This window comes from Pagrus pagrus (genome assembly GCF_965226575.1).
Source record: "Pagrus pagrus genome assembly, chromosome: 1".
In the NCBI taxonomy this organism is placed as follows: Eukaryota; Metazoa; Chordata; class Actinopteri; order Spariformes; family Sparidae; genus Pagrus; species Pagrus pagrus.
Genome location: NC_140185.1, coordinates 10,256,562 through 10,275,763, shown reverse-complemented (window position 1 = coordinate 10,275,763; position 19,202 = coordinate 10,256,562). Strand labels below are relative to the sequence as shown.

Below are 19,202 nucleotides of genomic sequence, written 5' to 3'. Positions count from 1 at the left end.
ATTGGAGTTTCCGTATCAGTAGTGTTTTTATGCTTTTCACACAATAGAGAACAAACATGTCGCCAATTTCAGTCACACATGCAGCATCACATAATCTCGTATTCCGTATTACGGAAAATAAAACATGACATGAGACCTGTTAGTGGATACACTCGAATGTGACCTACTTCTCTTCGTCTATATGTTTTCTTCCAGGACAAAGAACCACCTTTCCTTCCCAGCTCGACGTCTTTGGCATTTCCTGGTCAAACAGGAAGTTCTTCAGGAGACCTTGATCCGTTACATCTTCACTAAGAAAAGGAAGCAGAGTGAGGTCAGCAGCTCACATGCATCAAACAAATTCAGCTTTTTTTTTCTCAGTTCCATCTTCATGTGCTATGATGAAAAAACCCACCATTGTTTTATTTAACAAGTCCTGTTAGATCATATTTACATTGTGTTCACTTCCCCTCACACAAGCACTGCATTGGCCCAAATATAAGACCATATTCTCTGAGACATTACATTTTTAAAAGTGGGTTAGTCTTGCATTTACTTGCTAGAGCCAAAAATCAAACTTTACAGCAGCGATGGGCCAAAAGCAAACAAGCATTTTCTTGAGATGCAAAATGGTATTAGGATCCCAACGGATTGTGAAAATGAAAAATGAATTCTTTGTATTTAAAGAGCTTTTTTTCTTACAAAAATAAAACCGCCTAAACAGATTTATATCATAATTATTTAAAGGTGCAATATGTAAGAACTTGACATAATAATCACACGATGCCCATGATCGTGACTGCAGAGAGATGCAATAGTCATCAAACAACATGTAGCATCAGAATGTCCCCCAAGAAGACAGAGACCGTCCAACCAACAGTCCATAACCCAAAGACTCTTCATGTACGATCATAAAGACAAAGAAAAGCAGCAAATCCTTCGACTTAACGAACCAGCAACTTAAACAATGAATCGACTATCAAAATAGTATGTTTCTTCTGATTGACTAATATTATATTATATAATATAATGAATGCAGTTTTATGAACAATAATGTATATAGAATATTATATTTGGGCCAATTCAGTCTGAATTTAATTGCACCTTATTTCTTTTTGAGCAGCATGTCTACAGTAGTTTACTAATAAGAATGGAAACAGAATCGACACACAGACTCGTTTACACTGCGAGACTCTAGACAAAAGCTTTGAGAAAGTTATTTGTTGAGGTTTTTATCAGAAGCCTGGCAAATTTGATCATGACTGTCCGACACATACACTGACGTGCCTGTGGGGCATCTCGTCATTGATACACAGATAAGCGCTCACTGAGCATTTATCTGTAGTTGGTGATATTTTTGTTTTCGTTAACCAAAGAACAGGACGGTTCACGGTCTTCTCTGATGTCTGGAACTCATTATTTTATATTATTTATATTATTATATTATATTCATTCATTATTATGTAATCGCTCTCATGACAGACTGCAACTGTAGCTGCCTGTGCAAAATCAGACAAAAATCAAAGGGACCATGGCCCGAGATGCTTAGTTTCTTTATTATTACAACATTATTTCAGCCTTACAGTACTTGGAATTAAACTCTACTAGTCAGATCCATAGTTGATATTTCCATTCATCCTGACACGACTGTAGCTCGATGCTAATGAGGTGCACTGAGTTCAGAGTTTTTTTACATTTTGACATCAAAGATCCTGTCGACCCTTTTTACATTTTCTTTTCATTCCATGTTTTATTTTCCCGTGTTTGTGCATGTGTTTTGTGTCGTGCCGTGTTTGTGTGTTGTGTGTCTATATTGCCTCTGTGTGTGTTGTGTAGTCTGTAGAGAACCATATGGACCATATAAGCCCAAACTGCATAGCAGGAGCTAGCAGTCCCTATAAGGTAGTATCATTTACTGTACCAGCCCAGGCCCTGGCTCTGTCCGTCCGTCTGTCTGTCTGTCTGTCTGGGAGAGTCACTACTAAGCCAAGCTTGATGGAGCAAGTGCATTAAAGTTTAAAAGAATTACTGTGCACCAATTTGCACAGAGTTTAGTTTTGCAGTTGGCGCCAAACTGGGCGAAGCTCCTGATGTCTCCGTCCAGCTCGGCCTGATAGTGACCACTCCGACAGTTTTTCTGGCATAAAATCTACTCAAGGCTCTAAAGGCTTAGACCTAACGTCTAATCTTTCCCTCTCACTGGGACACTTATGACATCCACTCACATAACCTCACATCCGATCCCTACCAATAACACTTCTCCCTGTGTTTCTCACTCCTTCTCCTCTCTAGCTGGACTGATTCTGCTGGACTTAAAGCAAAAAAACAAAAAAAGAACTCTTCCTGAGAGAGTTGGCACATACAGTAGATCTACTAACATGCATGCTCACTGTCAGGGCTGTGTAAGGCTTGCTTATCGTGCAGGGTTTTTTCACCGGGGAAACCAACAGTCAGAATGATCAATATTTAAGTGTGTACCTTTTTATATGAGTACTCCTCTCCCCCTGTGAATGTAGCTGTACTTTATGCTACCTTCACGTGAAGTGGGAATAACCTGATGGCCCAAAGCCAGTGTTTTGGAGGTTTTCTGTCTTTTTGAAAAATAGGCTTCAAAAAACATGCATTTTTGTATTTTTACTGCAGCTTTAATTTTATTAAAAAATTAAACCTTTATGTCTCATGTTCCTTTGAATTTTCCAGGTGGAGGCAGATTTGGGCTACCCAGGAGGCAAAGCTAAAATCATTCACAAGGAGTCGGATATAATCATGGCATTTGCCATTAATAGGGTGAGTCATTAGTTGGAAGCGTCCCATCATTTTGTGATTATTTCCCCTGACGTTTCCTGGAAAGAACTACTCGTAATGTAATTTTGTACAAAGTAAAGGGTGATTAGATCATCTTTACAGGAACTTTCCTCTGAATGGACAAATACACATCAGTGTCTTTCTCAGAAACTAAGTTTCAAGTTTATTCCATTTATATAACATTTCAAAAGTGTTTTACCAAAGTGCTTCACAAAAGACATATGTATATATACATATAGGCAAACAAAACTATTAAACTGTAATATAAAACCAGTACATCTGAGAAAAATTGCATGGGTCTTGAGATGCATCTTAAAAGCATCAACAGACTCGGCCTCAGAGCAAACTGTTGCAAAGTCTTTATATTTCAATATTGTCTTTTCTTCCCTCCATCTTCCCTCTCCCTCCATTTCCAGGCCAACTCCAACGAGATCGTGTTGGCCTCCACTCATGACGTCCAGGAGGTGGACGTGTCGAGTCTGGTGTCCGTCCAGCCCTACACCTGGATCGGGGAGGACTTTGATAAGGAGTCCCGCAGGTGAGATTCAGGGCAGATATTGTTGACACTGGTCTGTCCTCAGATTACCTGTTCCAATCCTCGCTGCTTGTGCACAGACACAGTAAACAATTACATTTTTTATTTTCGTGTCTTGCTTACAAGAGATAAATGATCCATTTTCTAAGTCTGATATAAATTGTTTTCTCTCCGGTGTTTATGGCTTGAGAACTGGTGAAACAAAAAGCTTTGCCAGGAGAATCGTTTTAAGTTCCTCAATTTTATTTCATCTGTGAAACCAACATTTTCTTTTTTATATACTGTATATATATATGTGAATATCTGTTCTTTGTACAATATCCATGTTTTAGACATCTCTCATAAACATCTGTGTTTGACGTGCTCTGGCTGTGTTTTGTTTCACAGCTCTGACGACATCGACCATCGCTCCTCTCATACCAACATCGCCCAGGCCAGCTCTGTCCCCTTTGCACCACCACAGATGCCGGTCTCTGCATCCATGCCGTGGCTCGGCAGCGGCCAGACCAGCATGGGAGCCAGTGTGGTACGAGTCTGTCTGCTACAAACACATATATACACAAACACGGCCAAACCAGGAAGCAATGGCTGTGTAGTTCTCAGTGATGGTCAGCAGGGGGAAACTAAGCTCTGTTTTAGAGCTTGTAGACAGCAGAGAATGTCACTCTGCAGTCGTATTTTATAACAGTCTGTTCTCCACAGTAGATGCTTTAGTAAAGTAAAATAGACATTTGACTACTTGCATTTAATTCTGCAGTCTGTGGGCGCTGCACATAATCAGGAGAAGTTTATATTTTTAATTCTTATCAACTTTGAGCCAAACTGAGCCGTGCCGACTAAACAGCTGGCCTGCTGAGTCTATGGAGGCTGATACAAAGAGGAGGTGTGTTTGCACGCCAGAGATGGGCGCATACAAACACAGATAACAGCAGCTCTCACAGCCGGCGAGCCAAGGTACACGTCTGCGTCACAGTTAACACGCAGTCAGGGTTCTCCATGTCCCAGCCGTGTTGATAAATGTTGAGTGTGATACAACGAGCAAGACAGGACAGAGGGTGTCATCAGATTCAGAGGGTTACGGAACGAGCTTTCCTAAGGCTGCAGGCAGGTCTGGTCAGTTAAGATCCAGACGTTTAATACCTGGACTGACGGTTGCCGCATCCTCATCTTCACATCATGTAGACACCAACAGTCCTCACAAGAGGAAGGGCCAGATTCACCTCCTACTGTCCCCTTTTTTATCAGACTATCTCAGTTTTAAGTTTTGTCCCTCGTGTTAAGAAGTTTAAGCAGTAAACTTCAAAAACATTTCCAGGAGAAACTTTTTTTGGGGAGAAAAAAATATTTCAAGAGAAAAAACTGGCAAAACTTTTCACTCGGTTTCATATATGAATAAATAAAAACTCTCCTGAGGGGGGACAAAAAAAATGATGTGTAAAACTGAGTGAAGGAGAAAAATTTCAGGAGAAAACTCTGGCAAACCTTTATTTCACTCGGTTTCACTCTTTTTATCCTTCTGTAAATGATGTTCAAATGAATAGTAAATATAAATAGTGTATATATAACTTCTGATCAATTCATGACAATTACAGTCTTAGGTTAACAACCTGTGTTAACCACACCCACTTCCAGGTTAAGCCACGCCCATTCAGAGCAGGGATACAGATAGTGATGTACTCACTCATCCCTGCTAAAAACTACAGTTATATTAACTATAATGTTCTGGACATCATGTGTTATATTGATAAATTATTTTTCAGATTATGAAGAGGAACCTAAATAACGTGAAGAGAATGACGTCTCATCCCATCTATCAGTATTGTAAGTGCCCACTCTGAAGCCCATGGTCACCAGCATACATTTTAAATTCAAAATCTTTTAGTTAATTTCATCTCATATGATTTTCCTTTATCGTTATTCTCTGTCTGCTTCCATCTCTCCCCGTATTTGTTGTGCGCGTGTTTGTGCGTCAGACATGACGGGAGCTCAGGACGGCAGTGTGAGAATGTTTGAATGGAACAGACCTCAGCAGCTCATTTGCTTCAGACAAGCAGGCAACGCAAGAGTCACCCGGCTCTATTTCAACTCCCAGGGCAATAAGGTACACACACACACACACACTCACACACACTGCAGCGTCTGTGTTTTGTCTATCTGGTGTGATTGTTCTGATTGCTCTGTACTCTTCTTGCAGTGTGGGGTTGCTGACGGAGAAGGCTTCCTCAGTCTCTGGCAGGTCAATCAGACGTCCTCCAACCCCAAACCCTACCTGGTGAGGTCACTTCCTGCTTCCCTCACCTCTTTAATCACCACCCAAGCACACAAATACACATCTTTAGACAACAAAAGACAAAAACAAAATATCAGAGGTGGCAAAAGTACACATATTCTTTCCTCCAGTAGAAGTACAGACACTTGTGTAAAAATACTTCTTTACTCAAGTAAAAGTAATAGAGTACAGGCTCTGAAGTGTACTCAGAGTATCAAAGTAAAAAGTTTCCCTCTGAAGACATTTCTACCGGCCATTTCTGTGCTAAGCTAACTGAGGCTCACCTCATATTAATGTAATTCAAAGACTATTAAACTTAAAGGTAGAATCAGTAGGATTTGTCCCAGCTGTTCCTAAACGCACCACAAGGATAGTTGATTGTTGAGTCTCATTCCCAGGACGTCACATGGCCACATTTTGTGTTGGTAAAGCGTCCCGAGCAGCAACAAAGTGAGAAAATAAGAAAATCCAGGCGGAGGGCTGCAGGGTCTCTGCAGATACGAGACACTAACACGCCTTTTCTCCCCGTTCACATCTCCCTCTCTGTCTGTTTCCGTCTTCTTACGTCATTTCGTCTCGCTGCGTCTGCCGTGCGTGATATGCACTGATGACGCAAAATAAAAATAATCCATAATTCCCCTCAAATGCATTCAAACTAAAGTAACGAGCCTGTTTTGAAAACGTTAGGAGGAGAAAGTTCAGATACTTGTGTTCAGATGGAGGGAGGAACAGTAAAAATACTCAAGTGAAGTACAGATACCTGAAAAATCTACTTAAGTACAGTATTTGCATTTCTCTTCAAAATATGTTACATCAAAATTAAAATGTTTGTTTCTCTTGTTCTGTTCCTGCTGACAGAGCTGGCAGTGTCACACTAAGACCTGCGGTGATTTCGCCTTCATCACGTCCTCCAGCCTCATCGCCACCGCCGGACAGTCCAATGATAACAGGTCGGTGTCTGCACTGACAAACAGCTCTATCTCTCTGGATATAACCGACTAATATCACCCTTGTTTTACCTCTCCTGCAGAAATGTTTGCCTGTGGGATACTCTGATTTCACCTAGCAATACCATGGTCCATGGTAAGAAATCATTTGAATAACTTATTCTTTTCATAAGCCTGTTTTAATGATTTTCCCTTCGACATCTTTTGTGATCTAATTCCACATTTCTTCCCTCCCACCCCTTCAGCGTTCCCCTGCCACGAGAACGGGGCCACTGTGCTGCAGTACGCTCCCAAACAGCAGCTGCTGATCACCGGAGGCAGAAAGGGCTTTGTGTGCGTGTTCGACATCCGCCAGAGGCAGCTGCTCCATACTTTCCAGGCCCATGACTCAGCCATCAAGGCCCTCGCACTGGATGCCTTCGAGGACTTCTTCGTCACCGGCTCTGCAGAGGGCAACATGAAGGTGACGCATGCTCCATCACACACACACACTCACTGATCTGCCAAAACACTTCAACACCTCACAGTCGCATTTTGAGTTTGTACTGAGGATTTATGTCTTATTCTTTATAAAATCAGAACATGCTGAGAGAGGCCACAAAGTCGAGTCAGAGTCAAACACCCAGTTCGCACATTTACTGCTCATAATGCTGTCAATTGTCACTTAAAAAAGTTGGACTTATCAGTGACGGTTAAAGCTGAAATATGACATTCACTCTCCTAGATATTGCACTAGAGCACCAGCATCTCAGACCAAAACAACAGTGTGCGTCTTTCACTCTATAAAGTTGAGGGGAGAAGTGACATCTGAAAACATTTAACTTTGAAGAGAAAGTTAGAGAGGAGGTTGTGACTAATGAGCCCGGTAAACCGAAGTCTAATGCATAAACAGCAAAATACTGGGCTAAAGCCGATCGGTCTGATGTTCGAGTGGTTGACGAGGTAGTTTTTTAGCAGCCTGGTGCCGTTAGATGGTGATTTAATGAACAGAGCTGGGGCGGCTGGGCCTAAATGAAAGGATTCAGATTTATCAACACATCTGCCCCGGCAGAGATTTAATGATCAGCAGGAGAAGGTTTTTATATCCATATAAAGCAGTTGTTGACAACAGATACGTTCCTTAATTTTCTTCTTTTTCCCCCTAAAAATACAAAACTCTTCAGGAGACTTTTTTTTCCATGTGTGAAACCAAGTGAAATAAAAAATAATAATAAATTCAGGAGAAAAAAAATCGTGTGAAGCAGAATGAAAAATTCAGGAGAAATTGCGCTCGGTTTCACACATGAAAACCACAGATGGGAAAAAGAAACTTTAACAGACTGCCCTGGCAAAATCTTTTTCACAGGAGTCATAAACACAGGAGAGAAAATAATTCTGATCAGATTTAGCAAATGGATCACCAGAAAAAAAACTCTCACTTGCCCCTCAGGGCTTCTGTAAATGTACATTTTAAGCATTGCTCCATTATTTCTGTGCGTTTGCTGCTGGTCATAAAATCAGTGAAGCAGCAGCGGAGTGATGCTTCTGAGTCTGTTCTCAGCAGCCTTGGCGCTCTGGTCCTCTTCTGTCGTTCCTTCTCGATTTCTCCGCTCTCATTTGCTGCTTTATATCTTTTGGGCATCTTCAAGGCATCGGCTAGCTCTTGGCGAGCTCTTAGATCACGACTTTGAAGAGTTCTCTTATAGTGTTTGAGCACCACCAAAACCATGATTTGCCTCTCATCTGGGGGCTTTAGTTGGCAAACTCCAAAAACTGTCAGCGAGCGGAAAATCATCAGACACATCAGAGACATCAGACACATTTTCAATCAAAATGCCACAACTGTGCCGACTGAGTGGTGCACATTATACCATGCTGGTTCTGGTGAGACATTTGTCAGCTTGATTATCGGCTGTTATAAAATGTGAGCCGTTTGATAAAGAACAGAAACAGACTTGTTTTGTACGAAATCATTTTTACACCACTGAGAAAGTGGCACAGCTCTCAAATTGAATCTGACAGTCGCAGCAGCAGGCTCTACATCACGGAAGAAAAGATCAGTAGGCTGGTGTGAAAAAAGAAACTTAACACCTGTTCCGTCCTCTCTGTGCTTTCTCCATTTCAAGGTGTGGAAGTTAGCCGGCCACGGCCTCATGCACTCTTTTAGCACCGAGCACGCCAAGCAGTCCATCTTCCGCAACATCGGCGCCGGCGTCATGCAGGTTGAGACGCGTCCCGGCAACCGCATCTTCACCTGCGGAGCAGACGGCACCCTGAAGATGAGGGTCCTCCCCGACCGCTACAACATCCCCAGCAGCTTGGTCGACATCCTGTAACACCTACTTCCACTTGTGAGGGTCCAAAGAGGAAAGAGACAGAAAGAAAAAACACATACAGCTTGTAACACTCGCTAGGCATTAATAGTGTAAGTGAAGGGGAGGAGTTAGTCAAAAGATCACAACACTTTTGGCCTCTTCCACAGCGTGCAGTGTTCATGGGTTTACACTTCATGTAAATCATATCCAGAATGAGAAATGGAGCTGCAAATATTTTTTTTCCCCAAAGGCTGAAAGCAAAAGTTACAAGCAAAAGGTATCATACTTGATTTTAAAGCTAGATTTATTGTAATTTTATTGAAGAATCTCTACTCTTAGAGTGTGTCCATAGGGAAGCTATGCATGTCCTGTTCTCGTTACGCGGTGCAATCACAGGTCTATTGATAGTGCTCTGTAAAAGTGCTCAAGCAAAAATTTTAAAAGTGTGTAACTGTCGTCATTTTGTGCCCACAGCTGAAAATCTCTTAGCATCTACTGTAACCAGCACTGTGGTTTGTTATTAAGTCAGTGGTTTCCAGTGTGAATCGAGTTGTTGGAATCTGCATTTTGTTTCAATGGTTTTGCCCCCCTGCCTTTTTGCCCGGCTTTTCTCAGCCCCTATGGAAGAGTTGATGGTGCATTGCTCCTGTAGTGACCCCACCCCCCACCACTCCCCATTTCACTGGCTGCCCGTCACTCACTCCGGCCTCTCCTGGTTTGGGCTCGGCCCAGCCCGGCCCGTTTCGGCCCTCGAGTGTGTGTCCACTCTGCTGTGTCTGCCATCTGTACGCCTGCCCGCCCACCTGCCCTCAAATGCCTGTTTGTGTGGCAGACTCACTGCTAGAACATTCCTGTTTGGAAGATGATGTGTTTTATTCCTGTGACTGTGATTTCAATGTTTCCACTTGTCTGGTCCGAACCCGAGCGCCCACCAACCCAGAGCAGAAACACAAAGGTTCACTTCTGGTTTTGCACAATATAGTCTTGAATTTGTCTTTTTTTAATTTTATTATTTAAATTATTTATATGTTTGTGTTTGTTTTGGTTGTCCATTCCTTTTTAAAACTATTTAACTTATTGCCTTTTATTTTAGGAATGTAAGGGGTTCTACTGTATCTGACTGGGAGATGTGCAACACAGTCTACTGTATGTAAGTGTGCGTTACCTCGCTAGTTGTTTTTACCGTTTCATCCATAAGGAATAGATATTTGCACTCAAATTCTGGAGACACTAAAAAGTTTATTTCAAATAAATAGGTTATTGAAGAAGAAACTGTTATATACAAATGAATGTCTGGCTTTATTTGGCCTAGTAGTAAAACGTTTGAAATAGTTTTAATATATAAATTATATAAATATAAATATATATATATATGAAATACCACAACAGCTTGTACAAACATTAAAGCATTTCTTTATTTTTGGTTTGTATCATACCAGCTGGATTAGTTGTAACTTTTGTTAAGTGTATGTATGGTATTTATTAAAGAGATTTGTGTTTCTCTCCCTCTTTCTGCCCACTATGTGTACTGTATGTATCTTAAGTGTTTTACCGATGGTCCTACTGGTGTCTGGTGTGTATGTGCGTGTGCATGTAATAATGCAAAAGAAGCCAATATCATGGGTAGACGCTTACTAGGGCACTTGAGCCTGGAGGTGTGTGAGAGAACAGGTCATGGTCAGAGTTTTACCTTTGTAAAGTGAATAAATTCTTTTTATTTCATCAGGGTGATTTGCTGCTGTTGTTTTCTTTTTAGAGGAATGAGGGACCATGCTGCTTCATGACAACGGCGGGTGGACTGTCTATATGTACAGAATAACAGGAGGGATAACATGTACATCCATATAAAAATACATCAAAGATGACCGTCATGCAAATACGCTAAATTATGCAACAACTTACAACACAAACAGCCACAAAAGTTGAATTATAAGTTTGATTTGTACAAATTGTGAATTGATTGATACAAAATGATGACAAGTTTTCACATGATTAGTAACTCCAAATTCTGACATTACAAATAAGATATATACGGAAGTGAGGACTTTTTTTTTTTTTTTTCTGGTGATCCATCCAAGTGTGATTTAATTTTCTCTCCTGTGTTTACGACTTGAGAACTGGTAAGGAAAAAAGGTTTGCCAGGATAATCATTAAGACCCTTAAGGTTTTTTTCCATCTGTGGAAAAATAAATTCCCTGGAATACATTTTTCTTCTTCTCTTCATGTGTGAAACAGAGTGGGAGAAAAAAAATGTAATGTGTGAAAAAGGTTTTCAAGAGATGGGGGGAAAAAAATTAACGAGCTGAGATAAATTATCCTGGCTAAACTGTTTTTCCTTGACCAATTCACCAAGTCGTAAACACAGGAGAGAAAACATTTAAGAAAGAAAATGGATAACCTGAAGAAATAAAATACTACAAAAATTATTTAGCCAAAACTGATTCCCTTCAGTGAAACGGTGACTCTTAACAAGCAATCGCATGTTAGAATGCTGTAGAGCAACGGTTCTTAAAATGTTCAATGCCAAGGACCCCTAAACTTACAAATTAGAGCATTGTCCCCCATCTGATTTTATCCCAGGGATAAAACATTTGCTTTTAGATGCTTTAAAAAAAAAAGGGGTATGAAACCCATGAGCAAAAATCATTCATCGCACATTTTACCATTGTGTTACTTGAACTGGCAAAAGACAACTGTTTTTGCTTCGACTTACCATTGTGAAACAGGAAGAGGCATTGTTTTTCCCGGTCACTCTCCCCAGGTCACAATGAAACAACTGTGGAACCTCACACTGCTAAATAAATAGCACCCCACTGATGGAGGAGGCAGAGACGGTGAAGAGAGAGAAACTGAGGTAAAACAGGAGTGAAGGGACGGACATTCACTCTGTTCATACGTGTTTCCCCGTAACCACCAACACTTGAGACGGTTCAAAACCAGCATTCTTTCTACTGGAGCAGGAAGTAACAAAACCTGCATGCTTAATAATACAACCAGATGTTTTACTCTCACATGGAAATCTTGGTCTCAGTGCTATTTAAAGGCAAATTGGGATTCTTAAGGTTGTTTTTTGCTTTGGACAGTTGTCAGGCTGCGAGCAGGAGCCATGTTGCTAATGGTGCGTTCAGACCAAACGTGAAGAAACTATTGACCGTACGTTACACGTGCAAATTTGATTGCAGGATTATTCATTTTTTAGCTTAGTGAAGTTCAGCGTCTGCAGCAGCATCTGGATGACTGCAGCTTCCAGCGCTACCTGAGGCTGACCGGTGCCCAGTTCCCAGCTGCAGAGCGTCCGTCCATCTGTCTCTGGTGAGTGGCAGGTTCTTAATAGGTGTGTTAAAATCTATTAATAGTTACTGTGACCAGCGAGTATACGTAGACTGATTTAATCTGTTTTACCACATCCATATGAACCCAAAATGAAGCGACTTCTCTCTGACTGCAATAAATGGATCCGAAGGACGCTGAAATAACATCATAATGCCACCTTGTAAAAAGCCTGAATTCATGCTTCTGTCGGCCAGACGACAAACAGCTTTTAAAATGCTTGTTCCCTGAATGGATCCGATCAATCAGGGCTGTGCTGTGCTAAGACATATTTCCATGACTTACCAGGTCATCCAACTTCCTCACTTACTTTCCTCCACACCAGCTCCTTTTTTTGTCCTCTCTTGGTACCAGTAGATGTGTTATCGTACAGCTCTGGGTGCCACAAACGGCCATTATTAGTGATTATTATCCTCTCCTCCGTTGCTGATCCTGAATGTCTGGACATCAGCAACGTCAACGTCAGTGTGAATCTCAACGCCGATAGGCTCGCACAAAATCTTCGCTTGAATTCAATATTTTCAACTCACGCGAATGTTGCGAAGACTGCATGTTCGCGTCATTCACACCACCCGGAGCAAATGAAAGTGAATTCCAGTCTTCATTGACATTGTGTGTAATCTAGACACACGAATGATTCGCCTCACGTTTGGTCTGAATACTCCATAACTTTGCAACAAGCACAAGGAGGGGGGAAAGTTGAAAAGTCAATTTCTTTGAGTCTTAAGTTGCGTCTGTTTTTAAGTAATACAGTAACAGAAAGTTTGATTATTTTGGTAATGAGCTTCATACACTGTAAATAAAAATACAAGCAAAATGGGGACCCTGGAATTAAATCTTTTTACCCTGATCGATGGTCTACTTTGTGTCAGTTTAGGGCTCCTTGACATGAAAAAGTTTGAGAAGCACTGCTCACAGGACGATAAAGTTTGATTGACGTAAAAGAGATTGACGTGTACCAATGTCCAAAGACAGAGTGAACTATATAACAGTCTGTCTGTCAAGTTCGGACTGATCGTCACTCGTCGGAGATGAAGTGAACCACGTGGAGCTTGACGTAGCCGTGGTCCCACACATACAGGTGTCTGTCCTTCGGGCTGTAGGAGAGCATTGCCAGCACTCCGCCTGGAGACCTCAGGTCAAAGGTCACATTGACCGGCTTTCCCTTCAGCAGGTCAAAAGCGAAGGTGACTCTGGTGTCTTTGGTGTCTGTGACATACAGGACGCCACAGGCGATGAAGGCGTTGCCGGCCTTGGTGCGCGGGTAGGTGGTGTTTATGTAGGATGTGACGGAGAAGGTCTTCTGGTCCAGCTGGGCCACTGTGATGGTCTCGTCCAAACTGGAGGCAAAGATCAGCCACAAGCCGTTCTCATCTGCTGCCAGTTTGAAGTAGGTCTTGGAATTGTGGAGCAGGTAGGCGAGGCTGTGGTGCAGAGCGTTGTCTATACTGAGAGTGTGAAGCCTATTGGTTTCAAAGTCGAATCTGTGAACACACAAAGCATCAAGTTGTTAACACGATATGTCATTTCTGACACTCGGGGCCTCTGGACTTGGATGGCTGGACCAATGGGGGGCAATGTTTAAAATTCTGGTATGGTGACAACATTGCACTGTGGACTTACCTGCCGATGCTGGAAGTACCAGCGATGTGATAATAGAAGGAGCCGTTGTGGACAGTGTGTCCGCAGCCCTGGTAGAACTTTCTAACATCCACAATGTCACTGCTGCTGTTCTGGAAGGAGGCGATGCTTTTGTACTCCTTCACCACGCGACCTGGAGAAGAACAAGCAAAATGTTCACTGATATAAAATTCTTTTGAGATCCTGCAGTCTAACATGCCTGCTTTGCCTTGACATTGGGTTGAGATTAATATCTTTGCTCACTGTTCTCTATGACCAGCCTACCAGAGAAGTGTTCTGCCACCCATATTCTCTCATCGTTCAGCCGAGCGGTGTCTTTCATCCATGTTCCAAATGTGCTCTCCATCTTTGTCACGTTCCTGGGGTTGATCAGAGACTTAATGATGCACTCTGGGGGGGAAAAAGTAACAAAAAACTGAGATGTTTTACATCTCTACCACACAGCAAATATTGTTCATGTACTGTAGACACACTTCTCTGAAAACTCACCATTCTTCTTTGCAGGCTTGTCATGTAGTTTCACAGCCTCCTTCACAGGCGAGGTTTCATCATTCGGGATTGCATGCAGCAGCCCTGTTAGAAACAAATGTATTCAGTGTGTCTGTAACAAAACAATCTCACCACAAGGTAGTATCTGTTCTGGAGCTTCCAATCATATTACATGATCTTCATCGTATAGTTTGATGAGTTGTTTGAGAAGTCCTTTAATGCACAGTGTGACATTTCTGCTATCATGTCATGTGATCGAAAGCTTCAGAATGAAGTCAAGATTGAAGGATGAAACAATCCCTTCTGCAGTGCAGTATTTTTGATATAGGTCATAAAGTCCTCTCACCCAGGGTCTGTGCAGCCTGAAGGTTGGCTCTGTGGTGCCTTGTTCTGGACGGCCCCTGAGGGCCTGGAGGTCCAGGAGGGCCCACGGGCCCAGGAGGTCCTGGAGGACCAGGAGGACCTGTACAAAGAAAAAACATCTTAACTCTCTCAATGAAAAAAGTAGATGTATTCTGATCAGATCTGATGTCTCAGACCTGGGCATTTTTTGAGGAATATTTAAAGTCCCATATTCTCATTTTCGGGTTCATAGTTTTATTTTTGGTGTCTACCAGAAAATGTTTACATGCTTTAACGTACAGGTAACACATTACTTCCTCACACGTGACATCACAACCTCACGGAAGTCCTGAAAGCTCGTTTGACGGCACAATTTCTGGAGAAAGATACAGTTTCCTGAACTTTGATACTTCCACAGTATCTAGAGAGCCGCTTTATAATTAAAAAATAACACATGGAAATCTCACCTTTTACAATATGGGACCTTTAAGTTCAGAGTGTAAAGCTCTACTTGCCCTCGATAATGACTTCATTGGATGGTTGTTCCATCTCTCCAGGTGGACCAGACTCTCCTCTCTCTCCTTTTTCACCTGGCTCTCCTTTGTCACCTTGCGGCCCTGTGGAGGACATTATGCAAAACAGCTCTAAGATTGCATTCATAAACTCAATTCACTTTCTCCTATTGTTAATACCATGAATTATTCCATTGACTTGCTCGGGTGAATCATGGCCTCCTCTGTGGAGGAGAACAGAGCGAAGTGGGAGAATATTTCCGGATCATTAAGCTGGAGCCCAAAACCGCAGAGCAGAATAATATTATCTGCAAATATGAGAGAAGGGCAGCTGTTTCAGCCTCTTCAGTCATTTATGAATTACAGGAAGAACCCACTGTGAATCAAATCTGACGTCGTTATGACACATGGATGGATCAGGACACTGAGTGTGTTTGTATGGCTGCGTCTTTGCGTGTGTGTGCTGTTGTGACTGTGTGTTTTGGTATGTTTGACCCCGGGTTACACTCAACCCTTTGACAGTCACATTGTACCAGTAGTTCTCCACTAAAATGGCCATCACTGCCTGAGGTATTAATAAAAAATGAATGGTGAGTTAAACCAAAATAGAGCCTCATCATTTCCTTACCTTTTTTTCCTCTTTTCCCATCAGCCCCAGGCAGTCCATTCAGTCCCGCGCTGCCATCAGTCCCATTGTAGCCGGGAATACCGTCCGCACCAGGCAAACCTACAGTACAGTAACACAAAAAATCTTCATCATGGGCTGAGTGGAAAATACATTCAGCAAAGATATGGGTCACTTCACCACAAAGGAGGCATCAAGTGTGGCCAGATTTTAAATTTGGATGAAGGATTCAGAGTTTACTTACCAGGCGGTCCTGGAGGTCCTGGAACATAAGGTTCAAAGATGTTAGATAATAGAAAGTGATATATTGGAGGTGAGTTGGTAGTTTAATATATAAAAGACGTACCGGCTATGCAGACTCCCTTGGTGCTGTTGCAAATGTCAATCAATAATTTGATCTGGAGGGAAAATATGAAAACAATTAAAATACAGTGATGCATTCAATTATAGCAGAAAAAAATCAACAATTTCAAAAAGGTTGGAAGTGGTATTCTTGTTGGTGGCTCTGCCACAAATACAGCTGGATTGTTTTACATTTATCTCAGTGAAGCACCTCACAACACCGAGCGGTACCAGTCTGCCAGCCTGATAGGATCTTCAGTCAGCCTTTATTTTCCAGGGACATTTGGTGGCCGGTGGCAGACAAAACAACAAAGTGGCAGCGAGGTTTATAGGGAACAAATCTAAACGTCATTATACTATAGCCAAGACATTGTGCAATCATTAACTTCATAATCAAAGCAAAAAAACTTGTCCAGGTTAAGTGAAATTACAATTTTAAACTACTTTCAGGAAAATATATTTAACATATATCAAAAGAAAAAGTTCTCAACTAAACATTTAAGAAACATGTAGCTGGTCAAGCTAATTTACCTTCTTTAAATACTGTTAGTCTACCTCGTTAGTATACATAATAATGGAAGATTTGCCTTCCGTTTGCATTGTGCTCAGGTTGTTCCTGATTACTTAATCGCCTGACATTTAAACAGAAGTTTGAGCTTAGACTATTCGACTAGTCTAAATAAAAAAAGTAAACACTGTAACCGACTGGTATTTCTCCTGGTTACTAGCGAGGGTAGCAAAGTTTAATCGATTAGTCGACTAGTTGCGCACATCCCTTATTGTGGCACTGCTGCAGACAGCCTTAACACACACATTTGCAGGTAATCAGATTACCACAAACTGGACATGGCATCTTCAATCACATGCCACAGGACCACTGACCATTTCAACCAGCTGGTGATTGAGTATAAGTCAGCAATAAAAAAGTAACACAAGATACAGACTGTGAACAGTATTTATAAATCTGTCCTCTCTCATATTTGTTCCACCAGCAGGTCTCCTCTCACCGGGACCATGGAGTAAGTCATCATCATCATCATGTCGTCCTGCACGTGTGCCTTGTGGTAACTGTGTCGGTGCTTGTGCTTCAGCCCGTGCTTCATCTTCTTCTCCGTCTCCTCTCCCACCTCCTGGCTGACCTCCTGCTGATCGACCTCCTGTCCCTCCTCGTGATGAAGCTCCTGCTGCAGCTCCTTCTCCAGCTCTTCGCTTCTCTTATTCCTGGAGTACTGGTACTGGGGACGGTTGGCCTGCAGCCCCGCCGCTCCTCTTGGGACCTCCTGGAGGAACTCCACCACTGAACTCTCCTCCACCTCTGTCAGCCTCAGCTCTGTCTGCTCCAGCCTGGCACGTTGCTGATTATGCTGGACCAAGAGCACCAGAAGGCCCACCGAGTTCATCAGTGCCACAAGGCACGTCCCATACAGCACCATCCGCTGAGGGAGAGTCATGCTGGGGGTCGGGATCCACATGGTTACCACTTCACCTCCTCTTTTCTGAGGGTCGCCCACCAGCCTCATTCACAGGGGAGTACAATCCCAGCACAGCAGAGAAAAAAGAACAAAAGTCAAAGGCGGACGGAGAAAGTCCAGTCAAGTTTTATGACCTTGTGGCCAAAGATGCTGCCACCAAAAATCAAATAAAATCAACAAAAGCCAAATAAATCCAACAGGAAGGAAGATATTCAAGGTCCTGTCGGGATTATTTGAAAGCTCCAAGTGGACTCCAGTCAGCTTCAGTGTCTGAGCTCCACCAGGGTGGTCTATCTGAGGGCAGACTGGTAAATACAGTGCTTGTTGTGTTGTTCGCCAAGTGGAGAAGGGGCTGTGTTTATGTGTGTGTATGTGCCCGTGAAAACCAGTAATGTAGGAGTGGGCATTACACAATCTTCTGGGCTTGTCTGGGAAGAAACCCCCGCCTGTTCAGTCACCTGATTTATATTCAGCACGACCCATTCTACTGCACCGCCGTGGGCAGACTGACATCACACACGCACACACACACACACACACACACACACACACACACACACACAGGGACATGCACATATGAATGATGTGCACACAAAAGCACTCACATAATAAATAAGCGCATACATTACACCAAACAAACTGACTGGTCACTCATGTTTACACATTATTGTTATTAGGACAACAGAGCCAATCTTGTATTAAAAGAAATCAAACTGCATTAACATCAATATAGTTTCCATTGGTTCATGCCCTCTCTTATCCAATCCTTGTACATCCTCCGTTCATTTCTCCCCCTGGGCGCTCGTCCTTGTCACATCTTCACAGCCTCCATCCACCAACTGCAACAATGACCCACTTCCATTGCTTTGATTAAGGCCAGAAAAGTGACATTCCACCAGAAAAATGACAGTTCAGATGAAAACACACCAGCTGCAGGCATTGAAGGCAAACCTCACTGTTACAGCGAGTCGGTACTGCCTCTTTTGACTTAAAGGGAAAGTTCACCCCAAAGTGAAACTTCAGTTATAATCTACTCACCCCCGTGTTGATGGACAGGCGGGTGAAGTTTCGTAGTCCGTGAATCATTTCTGGAGCTTTATAGCAAAACAGCGCTGCAGCATTCTCTTCAGCAGCTGAAGTAGCTGGGGACTTGTTTTAAAACCAAAAAAAACGACCTAAAATGGCTCCATACAGCTCGTCTGCCATAAGCCAAGTCTTTGGAAGCCCCCTAAATTGAGTCAAAAAGATGTTATCTGCACCCTCGGCACATGGTGGAGCTCATTCACCTATTTCAGATGGGGTCAAAAGGTGTAAATTACGTCTTTTTCAAATCACTTCAGGATTTCTGGGCATCTGAAGACTGGAGTTTGGCCTGACAAGTTGTATGGACCTATTTTCTGTTTGTGTTTTTTTACATTTTAAAACAAGTTCCCATCTACTTCAGGTGTTTAGGAGAATGCTGCAACAACAGAAATATTTCATGGACTACAAAACCTTCCATCAGCTTGAAGGTGAGTAGATTAATTTCATTTGAACTTATCCTTTAAGTGTAAATGTAGCTGGCCCATTTTCTGTTATTAAACAAATAATTAGTTCCTTAACAATACAGTCTGTTTCAAT

At 42.3% G+C, this 19,202-nt stretch overlaps 2 protein-coding genes across 7 annotated transcripts in view; one reads left to right on the top strand and one right to left on the bottom strand.

The window, feature by feature from the left end:
• dmxl2 (Dmx-like 2) overlaps window positions 1-10,556 on the top strand; it is a 50,747-nt gene extending 40,191 nt beyond the window's left edge. For 4 of the 6 annotated variants that reach the window (XM_084362025.1, XM_084362024.1, XM_084362023.1 and 1 more), the window contains exons 43-54: window positions 196-313; window positions 1,816-1,881; window positions 2,680-2,766; window positions 3,201-3,322; window positions 3,707-3,845; window positions 5,080-5,140; window positions 5,293-5,420; window positions 5,514-5,591; window positions 6,447-6,538; window positions 6,619-6,671; window positions 6,781-6,998; window positions 8,641-10,556. In XM_084362025.1, coding sequence (XP_084218151.1) covers window positions 196-313; window positions 1,816-1,881; window positions 2,680-2,766; window positions 3,201-3,322; window positions 3,707-3,845; window positions 5,080-5,140; window positions 5,293-5,420; window positions 5,514-5,591; window positions 6,447-6,538; window positions 6,619-6,671; window positions 6,781-6,998; window positions 8,641-8,850 — 1,372 coding nt within the window. In that variant the 3' untranslated portion in view covers window positions 8,851-10,556. The remainder of the gene's footprint in view (window positions 1-195; window positions 314-1,815; window positions 1,882-2,679; window positions 2,767-3,200; window positions 3,323-3,706; window positions 3,846-5,079; window positions 5,141-5,292; window positions 5,421-5,513; window positions 5,592-6,446; window positions 6,539-6,618; window positions 6,672-6,780; window positions 6,999-8,640) is intronic. The other 2 variants (XM_084362027.1, XM_084362026.1) reach the window with 1 other exon arrangement.
• A 100-nt stretch (window positions 10,557-10,656) lies between these two features.
• Window positions 10,657-17,873, bottom strand: gldn (gliomedin). The gene is made up of 10 exons (XM_084362075.1): window positions 17,118-17,873; window positions 16,115-16,166; window positions 16,013-16,030; window positions 15,772-15,870; window positions 15,147-15,248; window positions 14,636-14,752; window positions 14,290-14,373; window positions 14,065-14,190; window positions 13,783-13,933; window positions 10,657-13,643 (listed from the first exon to the last, which is right to left on the bottom strand). The coding sequence occupies exons 1-10, from the start codon at window positions 17,628-17,630 to the stop codon at window positions 13,178-13,180; spliced, it is 1,728 nt and encodes a 575-aa protein (XP_084218201.1). The 5' UTR covers window positions 17,631-17,873; the 3' UTR covers window positions 10,657-13,177.
• Window positions 17,874-19,202: the final 1,329 nt, after the last annotated feature.

Excerpts from the sequence above, each read along its gene's own strand:
- gldn (XM_084362075.1), bottom strand. The coding sequence starts at position 17,630 with ATGAGGCTGGTGGGCGACCCTCAGAAAAGAGGAGGTGAAGTGGTAACC. Across the intron at positions 15,249-15,771 it reads TGGGAAAAGAGGAAAAAAAG|GGCCGCAAGGTGACAAAGGA; the intron begins GTAAGGAAATGA and ends TGTCCTCCACAG. Across the intron at positions 14,191-14,289 it reads CAAGCCTGCAAAGAAGAATG|AGTGCATCATTAAGTCTCTG; the intron begins GTGAGTTTTCAG and ends TTTCCCCCCCAG.